We start from the raw sequence: 13,629 nt of genomic DNA, 5'->3' as shown, positions 1-13,629 counted from the left end.
GATCACTTTAGTCCGGACGTTTAAAAATGTTTCTTTTTTATTTTGACAGTTACTAATGCATTACGGTACAATAAAAACTCAACTAGAAAATTCGCTGTCCAATCGCAATTATTGAAGAAGGAATTATTCATCAGAATTAAAAAAAAAAAATGTTTTTAACGTAACAATTTATAAAGAAACAAGACTTATCTTCGACAATTTAATTTGTAATATATATTAAGCTTTACAACATTGAAACCTTCATAATATGTAGGACAATATTATAATTTACAAGAACTATACAGATAATTACAATCAACCATTACCTAACTCATCTATTTTTCAGCCCAAGACACCCAGATTTCCGCCTATTTTTCTTGGTAAAATGAACGTCAATAGAAAATATTTTTTTTACATTTTATCACAGCTATTTTTAATTGCAAAATACTATACTATATACAATATTATAGCCGACTGTGTAAAAAAAAAACATCGTTTGACTATAGAGCGGATGAGCTGTCACGTAATAAACTGTACACGTATCCTCACCATGGGCTTTCGATATGTTGCAGTGTTGCGTAAAATAATGTGCAAGCGCGTTTTATAATTTATACACGCGTCGAGCTAGAAAAGGAATCTACGTGAGGAATGATGTAAAATTATATAGATAAATATTAGCGCCGCGGAATATAATATGTGCCGATTTCAAAACGATTATTATTGAATAATATATTTTATAATAATATTATGGGGCGACAATATACGACACGTCAAGAAACTTAAGTAATATGTAAAAAAACATGTCGTATCTGCCGCCATCCACGTTGGTCCAGGACAGATGGTGCGCTGTTATTTGTGAGTGTGAGACCGTCATCGTCGCGGAAACCACCGAAAATCGAAAAAAAATTACCGGGGGAGACATTGCCGCCGGTCAACACAACTTTCACCGATGTGGCGGTGTCCAATTTAATCTATAACGCGCTTTCTACCTAAAGCCTGGGTCACTACGGTGTTTCTTTGCCATCACGGAATCAAGCTATATACTCGCATATTATGTCTATATAGGGAAGAACGAATTTTCGCCCACCTCGTAAAAATAAAATGAAAAGCTGTCAGACTCGGCTGCCAGTATCGGGTCCCGCGCCCATATTATACCCCATGTACGCGTGATGATAATAAAGTAATTATTATTGTCGTGTGATTGAGTTTTTGACCCGCACCACGCGCGACGAACGGAAAAAAAACATTTTTTTTCACTGCAGTATATAAGACAAGAGACGCGCGGAAACAACAAAAGGTTTTCAATATAAACGATTGTATTGTAATATTATTACAATACGCTGCGGTGTGCGTTGGGCATATTCCATATATTACTATACATTAATATATTGTTATTATTTTATAGTTATCCCACAGACCTGCAATAATAATAATAATAATAATAATGATATAGGTGCGTATGTACACACACACGAACAACAACGACGACGACGACGACGGTGGCGGCTGCGGCTGCAGCAATAGAAGATATTTCGTAATGGCGTGATAAATAATAATACCTAACCCATCGAAGAGAAAGACGCTCGTGTAGCATAACGTTGTGTATAGTGTTCGTCGGAGAAGACGATCTCGAGCCGGAGTTCGCGGGGACGGGGCAACGATGTTTGGTCGGAGAGAAAACTTGTCGTGAGTGATTTTACGCGCGTATATTCTCTCCGACTCGCTTGCACCGCCGCCGACGCCGCCGTATAGTGTATACATATACGCGTGCCGGTCACGAGCTTGTCGTGGGATCTTCTCGCCGGCAGCCGTGAAAGTGAATATTATTATTATTATTATTATTACTATCGTTAATATTATTTATTTTTTTTTTTTACTACTACGCGTACAATTCGAAACCCGTCAAACGCGTCTTTCGTATATATTTTAAACATTATAAGGCGGCCCTTGAAAAACAACAGACCCAGTGGCTAATAATGCGTCGTCGTCGAGGACCTCTGGCCCAACGACCCCAGTGTCACTTTGACTGCGGTATATAATCGTCTACGATTGTTCTCCGCAAAATTTAAAATGCTATAATATATTATGATCGTCGAATTACGAGTTATTACCTTCTGCTGCTGTCGTTGGAAATTATTATTTTAAATATATTTTAATTTAACCAGTAATATCACTTTTTCTTTCACCCGGTATTCACGCTAAACGGACGCACGTAAACATATTGCACACCACAAGTTTGTGTTTAGTAATAATTGATGGTTAATTATAGGTAATAATAATCGATTACAAACTGAAAGACTTATACAACTATCGTAAAGCATAAAGTGGTATAGGTTTTCACATTTCCAAAATACAATTTAAGTTTAATTTTTACTTCTTAATATCACGTATCTAAGTACGTTTTATAAAAAAAAAATTTATTGTTGGTTTTAAATATTTATTTTTGGAGATTTGAAAAAACTATCAACATAATAACACAGATTTTCTCACAGTTACTCTGGTAAAAAAAAAAATGTTACGTAAATCTAACATTAATAAATATAATATAATATAATGTGTTATGTGAAACAGCGGTAGAGCGACAAAAGAAAACAAATGTATTGTCTGTGTTCCCGTACGTACCTATATGGTATTTGAAAAATCGGAGAATGAAAATTTAATCGACGTTTAGTGTTTCCCAGAATTTGTCAACAGTTTTATTTTATTGTAAATGTTTTTGTCCAAAAAAATTAAGTATTTAACATCAAATATATTATAAACAGTACCGTTATAGTATAACTGCTGATGATATAAACAGCATTTCCAATTACATACGAGACAATACATAAGAAAATATATATTTATAATTACATATTATAAATTACTTCAAAAATCTTCTTCCAGCTAACGGAAATAAATTAAATAAAAAATATTCATGAAAAAAACTCAATTTAAATTTAATTATGAATATATTATAAAGATGAATTTCAACTACTGTATTATATCAATATAAAATCATATTTATAATCCAAATGAATGTATGATGAGCAACTCTCTCATATTCATTTTCAGATGAACTTCATATTTTCAAACACGATATACCTAGACTTTGATGGTATGAATTACAATATCGAACCTAAATTACACATACCTACACATACATTCACACACTGTCACATGGGGTATACTATGAAAATTTCTCCAGTAGTGCGTACATTATATCGTTTAACCATAACTGGTATTTGTTGACGAGAAAGTACAACTAAAACACGCGGGGATAAGTGAAACAAATTAAATAAATACACTCCTCGCTGATGTACATGTATATGTCTGTTATTAATCTAGAAATTATTATTAAACAAGATTTCAAATGTTACGCGACAAGTGTTATCGTTCGCCGTGTATTATAATCATTGCACACACCCAATTGACAAAATTTTGGTCCTGGTTAGTGGACGACTAAAACGAAAGCGCGTACATGCCACACACACGTACCTACCTCTATATCCTGAAAAGATGAACGTGCTTATTAACAGATACGTTTACCGAATGAAATTATCATAATTAACGTTATACAACGTGCACGTGACTATGAAACGGAAATATAAATTTTGATCCACACCAGTCGATTGAAATTTAAATACATAAAATAGTGTTTGTGCTTTCACGAATATTGTATATAGTTATATTATATCGTTAATATCGAGTATGTATAAAGAAGTATGGAATTACGATAAATTGGTTGCCTACTTTATTATAACGTATACACGCAACAGCTTCATAGAAGTTATTTTTTACGTATTTAAACTACTCATGTGCGGTTTTATAAGTACAAATTATCGGACAAACCAATGAACTCGACTGATAAATTTCATGATTTAAGATACTAGGTTTATACATATATATTTATATATTAAGATCAAAATATAAATATGCAGCATGTATCACGAAAGGAAATTTTTAAATCTCGTTTATACGTGGTTGTGACTGAACGGTTTAGTTTAGAACATCAAAACCGCATTTATGATAAGTTTAAAATATAACATACTTAAATATATGTATGACGATTCGGTCTGAAAAATTTAGAACTATAAGGCCGAAATTGTTCATAAACTTTCATATTTTTAGTTCAATGTACAGGATTATTAATTAAAATGAAAGAATTATAAGAACGTAAAAAATTATGCATACAATTAAAAAGTTAAATTTATTGCAAAAATTCTATATGTGAATAAAGTTTTATTCTTTTTGTTAAAACAATAATTGTTTAAATTTTGATTTGGATCATGAAGAGAAGTCGAATAAATGTAATGAATAATACAAATATATACCTACATATAAAATATTCAAATTAATTGTAAGATAAATTGAAAAGTAAACAATAGATATAAGTTAGTCCAATTTATATAATAGGTAAAAACAAATGGGAAAGTAAAATGTTTTTAAATATTTAATTATTTATATTTTCTTGAAAAACATACAACATTCTCGATATGTTTTAATATTTAAAAGAACAAATATTGTACTGGAAAAATGTTGCTGACTGAATCATTACTTGTTACCTCTTGAATCTATTCACTAAGCAGATGTGATGCTCCTTTCGCTTCTCACGACTAAACACTTATGGGAAAACTTTTCAACCCATGGTTGATTGTGGTTTTTGCATACACGTCTTCAGGTCATGGATAGGTCATAGAAAATGATTTGAATAGTACAACAATTATTATTGTTAAAGAAAACCACTAAATATAGATTACTTCTTCAAAACGGAGTAAAATAATATATAGTATTTCTAACGTACAGCCGTATCGCAGTCAGCAATATCATATTAGTAAACGCGGTCCAGAAAAAATTCAGATTGTAAACAAACGGGCGGGGTCCTCCCGAGATTGTTTTACTTTCAATTTCAGTACGTTCTTTGCATTCTTCTGTTCAAGGCTGTTATCGTTTAAAAATAAAATGATTCTTCTGGCATTCGACCAGCCTTCTAATTTGCATCATACATAAACATTGATCAATTTTATATGCACTTTATATTACGTATTATTACATATAGAGTAAAAATGATCGATTATTATTTTTATCAAAACTAATGGTGACCTAACCTATTCTTTGTGTAGGTATTGAAATAAAAATTAATGTGAGTAAACTTAAAAACATTGTCTATAGGTACTAAATATTATACATAGTTAGTAGTAACTAAATATATTGTTCTATATAAATAAATCAAACGTATACACGGAAGTACACTAAACTCGATACTAGGGAGCTAGAGAAGTATAAAGAACATTTATTTTATTCGAGGTTAATTGTTAAAATATCCTTGAATATAAAAAATAAATAAACATACAAATTTCTATTGGCGTGGGCAATTATGTAGACAAACTTTCGATTTCATCTTGTAATAATTCTAACTAGTTAATAAATCAATGATTTATTTTACTATAATAAACATTTCGTAATAATTAAAATAATAATAATTTCACGGAAAAAGAATATCTGCCTAATAAATCTTATGTTTTCAAAATAAAATATATTACGTCCATCCGTGCAAGACCGATTTCATGTGTTTCAAATAAAGCAGGTATTCATTCATATTATTATTATTAAATTATACAACCATCGAGGGGGAGAAGTGGCTAGACGGGATTCCTACAGCACCACGTTGCTACAGCGATGAACAACAAGCTACTACGTTTCGGTATGTCTTCTAAACAAATTACGGGTGTATATTATATATTATATTATACTGTACAGTACATGGAATACAGCAGCAGCTTATACACCAATAGGTGTTGAATATTTTTTTTTACCTACTGGTGGGCTGTATTCGACCAATGACGTACTATTGTGTAACGCCTGTAGTTAAATTACTATTATACCGATGCCTATGTGTTATTTTTTTCCACCTTTTTCTATTGCAACATAATATTTTTTGTGGTATACTAACCGATTGTATAGGAACGAATTACACTTGTTTTTTTTCGTGTACAAAATCATAATAATCATTTTTAGATAAATTTCAAAATATCAAAAACACATGTATCCGATACTCCGTTCAATAACCCAAGAATTTTACGTCGGTAAATACCAAACATAATATAATACACGTTCTAATAATATTAATTCAAGTAATTCAACCATACGTACATAAATCATAATAATGATATGTACCTACATTAAAAAAGCGTTACGTCTTACGTGAATCAATACATACAGAGAATATTTTATGTTATGAATATTACACAATCGGAATTACTTCGACTATTATAAATAATAATATTATATACTATATAGTGTCTATATTTCATATCATATTTTTAGATTAAAAAGCCTTGGCCTATACATTAATTTAGTGTTTTCTTTTCTTAAGTATAACTGAACAAATAAATAATTGTATATACTTTGATAGATATATTTAATAGATTGAAATAAAACTCTTATCATCTTATATTATTATGTACCTACATTCAACTAATTTTTTTTTCTATATATTTTGCTTGGTCATGAACTAACTAAACGTAACATTTTACGTTTCTATATACCTAATGTTAATTGCATTCATTCTATGATCAATAATCAACATCCCTAAAAACAATTTGAATTAAATATCTAAAGTGGGTACATATATTGTTTTTATTGTAACATTTATTCAATCATAATAAATCACAAAAATATTGTGAGTTTTCATTACTATTGTACACAACAAGATGGAATAATTAAACTTAAATTTTAAATCAAACTTGAAAAAAATTTTGATTTTTAAGAAAGTTGATAAAAATAAGTTAATAAATTTATAATATTACTTTCGATAAATTGAAATTAAATAAATATATAATGTTATAATGTTTTTTATTGACACAATTTTAGGGTAACATCCTCTCATACCCTGTAGGCTATAAGTATATTTTTAATCCGTGCACTCGTAGAGGTAGCTCACATAATACTTATATATTATAATTATTTATTAATGCACACACGCTTGTACATCATATATATATATACGAATTGATTAATACAATTCTTTTATTATTAATATACTATTATTAAAACTCACACATATGTGTGTCCTTCGGCAGACCCGTACGATCGATCGATTGCTGCCTCGGGATACTAAACCTCATCTTCCTACGTCTATACTCTATAGACCTTTTGTATACATGGTGTTGTTATAAAACAAAATTAGTTATTTTGCATCAGGTTTGTTGTAGTGTTATGATGAATTTTCGAACAATTACTTGTAGAGATATTTCATGAAAAACTCAGATGAAAAAAATACTTAACGGCACAATGGTTGGTGCTATCTATTGTTTGTAATATTCATAGCACACAATATATGATAACATAGACTTTCGTTCTGGGTAGAAAAGTTTTATGTCAATTTTTCAAAAAAAACTTTTTTTCCGTAGATTTAAAGTTTGATTTTTGCTGATTTTTTTCGATGCAATTGGCATAAGTAAGTGAAAAATAATATTTATGTTATTGAAGAAATAAATAGGCAATGTTTGGAGTTTTTACATTTTAAGTTGGGTAGAAAGGGTATAACATGATTTATACCTATTTCATCATTTTATTTTACAGTTCTAAAAGACTTAATATGACTTATGCTTTTTGCATCACTTTATTGTACAGCCTGTACAGGTATAAAAAGCTTAATATGATTTAATAATTTTGTAGCGTTATCATTATATTATGTCTATAAATAGCATAAGTCAAGAATTAAAAAGTGTATTTCTATTTTCTAATCATGGGTTAGATATTGTTCTTTTATGATAGGTAAAATTTAGTATAAAACAAGTCTTATTAAATTTAAAGAGAAGGGGAACAAAAAATTTAGAATTTATATTAGAACAAGCATTTTATGATGAACCATTACCTATATCGAAAGAAAAAAAAGACTTATTAAGTCAGAAAAAGATAAATCTAAATGGCATAACTACAGTTAAATTTATAAATAACTGTAAATTCAAGAATGTTAAGTCATAGATGTACTTAGAATTTGATTAATATACATTAATGATTTCTATAATATTCGTGGTTGTAATACTAAAACGTGTAAAATTTCCAAACTTTCAAACGGCTACTCTTTGAAAAGTTGATAATATTGACATTAGCCCTTTCTATCTGGGACCAATGGTATCAAATAAACTACATAAAGGCAAAAAGATCAACAGAGAAAACAATAAATGTAAACTAGGCATGTAAAGCTTTGCTGACTAATGACTAATAGTAATTACTATATTATTATAATTTCTAATAAGACATAAGTAATACAAGTAATAATATGTTAAAAAAGTCGTACACTAAACTGCCAAAATCACTAGTTGAATCGCTAAATCTGGAGGTCTCAATACTATTTTTACCATCATAAAATGTATGTTTGACTCTAATTCTCTTCACAATAATTATGATATCTATTAATTATTTATAAATTGCGGTATTTACTTAATCTCACATGTATCATCCATTTTTATATAATTATTATTTAAACAACTAAATATAATATTTTAATTTCTCTCTCCATTAATATTAAAAAATATTTTAAACAAAAAAACATCTTACCTTTAGGCATACCACAAGGGCCGGGCGTTCTGCTTGTATCCAGGAAGTCGAGGTCGTAGGTTCGGGCCGGAGGAAACGTAAGGGCGACATGGCTAGTGGTACTGCACACTAGACAAGCCACTACTACCAATATTAATTCCCACGAATTTGACTTCATAACGAACACAGTAAAGTACTTAAGCTATTCTCAAGCCCATTATGTACGACCTATAAAATAAATTAATTTATTAATTTTTATAATTGTAAAAACTTTAAAAAAAAGTTGAAAATGACTTAAGTATCTACGGTAGAGTTGCCATTTTTTATTTTGCCTACTAAAACTGGGACAAATATTGTATTATAATTTTTATGGGAAAATTCGTGTACCACTATGACATGGTCAATCACCAGTTTAACACACTATGTTTTATCGTAACTATAATACCACACACAATGGTTAGAACTTTACAATCTGCAATTTACGTTAGTAACGCAAAAACCTCGGCGAAAACTAACTCAATGTTATAAATAGTAATGAGTAACCGATAAAATTATCAATTAGATAAGTGATTTCAAAAACAGTTGTGGGAGGACACAAAAACAATGAACTTATTCATCAACAATAATTGTCATCGTTAAACCTAATAATTTTAAAATAAATCATATAATCTACTTAATTATTTTATTATTTATATCAAAACAATAATACTTTTTTCTTGTGAAAATATAACATTAATTGACAAAAAGTAAACATACATTTGATTTCGAGAAAATTGGCTGGCGTAAAACACTTTATCGGTACAACGGAACACTATTAAAAACTTGTACAATCCTGACCAATTGGATAGACTATATTATATGGCCAACTTAACTTACAATCTACTTAGATTTAATCTTTCACTGAATTTCACGCAAAACGTTATGTTACATAATATACTGTTTATGATTATAATCCATAACTTTGAGTTGATAATATATATGTACAATTACGAACTATGTACATTACTGTATAGGTATTATTGTATTATGGGATAGAGTTTAACTAAATCTATAAAATAAATAGTTTTTATCTTAAAGTTACTAAAAGGTAAAAATTATCTTTGAAAAATATTATAAATTTATAGACAATATTAATCCAATAATAAACAATTAATACAAAGATTTTAATTATTTCAACTTACTGACTTAAGTTCTTATTAAACATAACAAGAATCAATACTTAATAGTAGGCACCAAAGTACGATGAATAATTAATAATAAATAACAATTAAAATATCAATCCAAATTTTATACAACAAATAAGTTATAATAGAGTTCGAAATATGCACAATTTCAGTATACTGCTTGTACATAATATTATAATTTTTAAAGAATAATTCAACAAATATATAAGCCTATTTTAAATCCACAGATAAAAGTAAGTTTTATTCTTTATATAGTTGGTTACATTATTGATTAATATAAGTTAAAAATAATAATTAATAGTCATTAGGTAGTGCGATTAGTCACTATATAAAAAGCTATTTACACACCAATCATATAATCCAAAATATAATCATAATTAACTTATCTATTATTTATTTACTTTTAATGTTTATTCCAAACTAAACTCTCACAGGGTTATATGTCACACAATACTTCAGAAAATTATTTTATAATAGCTTTTTTAACGCTATAAAGACCGCATCTACTTAAAAAATTACTTCAAGTTTTTAATCGTGCAATCCATTGAATGAATACAACTGAATAACAGATGAACAAAATCAATCAATTCAAATGCGTTCTATTTGTTTTTATCACTATTAGGTAGTGACTATATAATTTAATTACCTAACAGCCAACTGAAACTAATTTTGTTGTCAACATAAACATTGACAATATGCAATCGACCACAGTTTTTTAAATGTATTATCTAATCAGATTATGTGGTTTTATATTTTCTAATTTAAATATAGTTCCATGTTAGATATTTGTTTACAGCTTATTTTAAATAATTTAAAACAAAAGATTGAGTTAGCGTTGAAGTATTAAAGTTAATGTTGAATGGCTAATTTATTTTGAGTTAAATGAATATACAAAGTTGATAATTTAATTTTAAGTGGCTTAAAATATTATAAGTTTAAGCTAAGTTTACAATTAGGTGATAATTATATATTATATAAAGATATCTAATACTCGTAGATGCTAATACTTAAATAAGTGGTGAAAGTTTAAAAAAGTTTTAAATATTACTACCTATGTGGATTAGGTTGTACCTAATGCATTTAACATTTTTGAAAATTACCAAATTACTGTCTTACGAATATAACATTAGAAGTAGTATTTAACTTTTATTCTTACTTATTTAATAACATGAAGAAATAGTTTTCTGATAGGTACATACATTTTCTAATCGTTATTTTCTATCAGCCATCACCCAAGGACATCAACCAAGTTACATTTTACAAACGATTAACTATCGTAATATTTATTATACTATACCCAAAGAACATTTATCACTAACCTGTATTAAGATTTAAGAAGGATATAATCTAATAAATTCAATGCTCTCAATAAAATATAATATTAAATGTAAATAGGTTATTTTTTATGGTATTTTAATCTGTAAATAATCTTATACTTTACCCTTGTCTTTATTTTGATCATTGAATTAGAAAAATTTACGAATTCATACTACATACATGCGCCTAGCATACGTTATATGGAAGTATATTTTATTAAAATTGAAACAATAATTGGCAGTCAAAAACGGTTTTCATTATTTCATTATGAACACGGTTATATGATTAGATAACCGTGATTATAAGTATACGTCTAAAATAAATCATACCTTTTAACAAACACCCGCATCAGGATATGAATTTAAATTACATTCACCTCTATTTCATATAATAAATTAATGTGTTTATTTAGCATATAATAATGCGTATTGTATAATAAAACCAAACCGACAGAAAAAGGGTTGACAACCTTGCTGGAGTAAGTGCACTAACCTAGACATAATATTAAAATAATTAAAATGATACGCTATCTGTTTTCTTTTACCCGTCATGGCGTCATCTTATAGAAGTGTCATCTAAATAATTAGTCGATCCGTTTTTTATGACAAAAACGTCAACTTTTTTTGAGGAATATAAGAATTTTAACAATGGAGTAACTATATGTATATTATAATACCTACAATATGTACCTGCAATAACGTGAAAAAATACCTTTTTTTTTAGATTATATACAGAAAAAAATATATCTTTCGTCGTCGTTTTACGTAAATAGTAGCTAGAATAGCTACATAATTCGTGTGTATTACAGTATTGCCTAAATTTTGCCAGAAGCATCTTTCTTTTCTATTATTTCGTAACACTACAGTGAAGTCGTCAACAGCTAGTAGACAAATCGTTTCCTGGTCACTTATATTATGATTGACCACATATAAACTATACAACACATGGGCGTTCACATATATTTGCAGTTTGTACTTGTTAGATGAATATCTTCTTAGGTTCAGAAAGCATTGGAATGTCGACATGTGTCGTCACATCACCGTCGATAATAATATTTTTCTGGGACATCAAACCAGAAAAGTTTTCGCAATAACGCACACACCACTGCACTAGACCATTGAGATGTATTTATATACTAAAAAGTAGAACCTACAAAAATCCACACGAGTAAACACTTAGTACATGTGTATAATAATAATATTATGAACCTACGTATCATTAGCCAACAAGAAACCGACCGCGCCTGGAGGCCCTATACATCATGGTGTTCCTCCACGCACGCTATATTATTTTCTACATGACTTCCAATATGGTACGAAATCAAAGACTTAAAAAGCAAGTGAAGATAGACTACACTTACGAAATAAAGATATAATATAATAAACGTATAATATTAATATGTTCACTCGTGGCCTAAACGCAAATATGTTGTCCCGCGTTAAAGTCACTAACCGTAACTCAACGGTGCGCTAAACGCAATTCACAAAAACTTATTTTTCATAGTTTCATATTTTTTTTTGTATTATTATTTATTAATATAATTACCATGTTTTTAATTGTACACGATTACTACTGAAGAGTGAATTACAATACGATATGAAATAATTTAATGCTCAAATATATCATTATAACGTTTTATATTGATACATAGAAAAAGTATTAATCTCACAAACTTAAATTAAAAAACGAGTTTCATGATACCTATTTTTACAACTAATTCGTATTTTAAATATTATAGAATATTTTTAAGATTGATTTTTAAATTAGACAGTTAGATTATAGTTAAATGCATAGATTACCTACATCAAGTATAAAAGAAACCGTTTGTATGTAATATGTGTCTGGTCTTTTACTATAGGTAACAGAATGGTCACCTATAAATTTCGTATACTCGTACATCTATTCTTATATAAAGATGCTTCAAAATTATAGTGCTCAACGAGTTGTCACCGACATACAATTACGTTCAATTTACAAACTCACGACAACCGGTTTTACCTCCGTCGTCGAGATGAATCCGTAACTTGAACCGGATAATATACAATATCGCACGGTCAACGGTTAGCTCATTGCAGCAAGCGTCTGTATGTTAGTTTATCATGTCTCATTTCGTACCGTTATTCTTAACATTACTATATTGGTTGACAAAATAAAATTGAAGACGCAAACAAAATGTATGAATTCTATTCTAAGAATATATATACATATGTGAATATCAAATATATAAATTATAACTCTTGATATTATAATTTATAATCATGATGTAATTAGTCTGTACTATATTCATTTATTTATTTGATATCAAATACTGAACATGAGAAATTATTTGCTATTGATCGATTAAATTTTGTTTGTTCACATTTGTACGATATAAAAATATAAACATTAATAAAAATAAAAATACTAAATAAAATACTTCATATACTAAAATCATCTACAACACAATGATTTAAACATATAAATATTATTATATATAATGTCTACTCGAACATAATATATTATACTCTATACATACAAGATATAAAGTCTACATTAGCCACGGTACAGTCTATAAATCTGTATAATGTTTAGTGTTTATTATTTAGATTTTATACTTATTTTTAACTAATAATTATATTCAGTCTCAGGA

The 13,629-nt window shown here is 28.4% G+C and overlaps 1 protein-coding gene across 2 annotated transcripts in view; it reads right to left on the bottom strand.

Moving 5' to 3' along the window:
- The window catches only part of LOC114125150 (uncharacterized), a 43,703-nt gene that overhangs the window by 27,097 nt on the left and 2,977 nt on the right, over window positions 1–13,629 (bottom strand). For both annotated transcript variants that reach the window (XM_050198718.1, XM_027988672.2), the window contains exon 2: window positions 8,521–8,727. In XM_050198718.1, coding sequence (XP_050054675.1) covers window positions 8,521–8,677 — 157 coding nt within the window. In that variant the 5' untranslated portion in view covers window positions 8,678–8,727. The remainder of the gene's footprint in view (window positions 1–8,520; window positions 8,728–13,629) is intronic.

The sequence above is a fragment of the Aphis gossypii genome, chromosome 1, assembly GCF_020184175.1.
Source record: "Aphis gossypii isolate Hap1 chromosome 1, ASM2018417v2, whole genome shotgun sequence".
NCBI classification, from domain to species: domain Eukaryota; kingdom Metazoa; phylum Arthropoda; class Insecta; order Hemiptera; family Aphididae; genus Aphis; species Aphis gossypii.
Note: the sequence above shows the minus strand (reverse complement) of the source record. Positions and strands in the feature narration are given on the sequence as shown.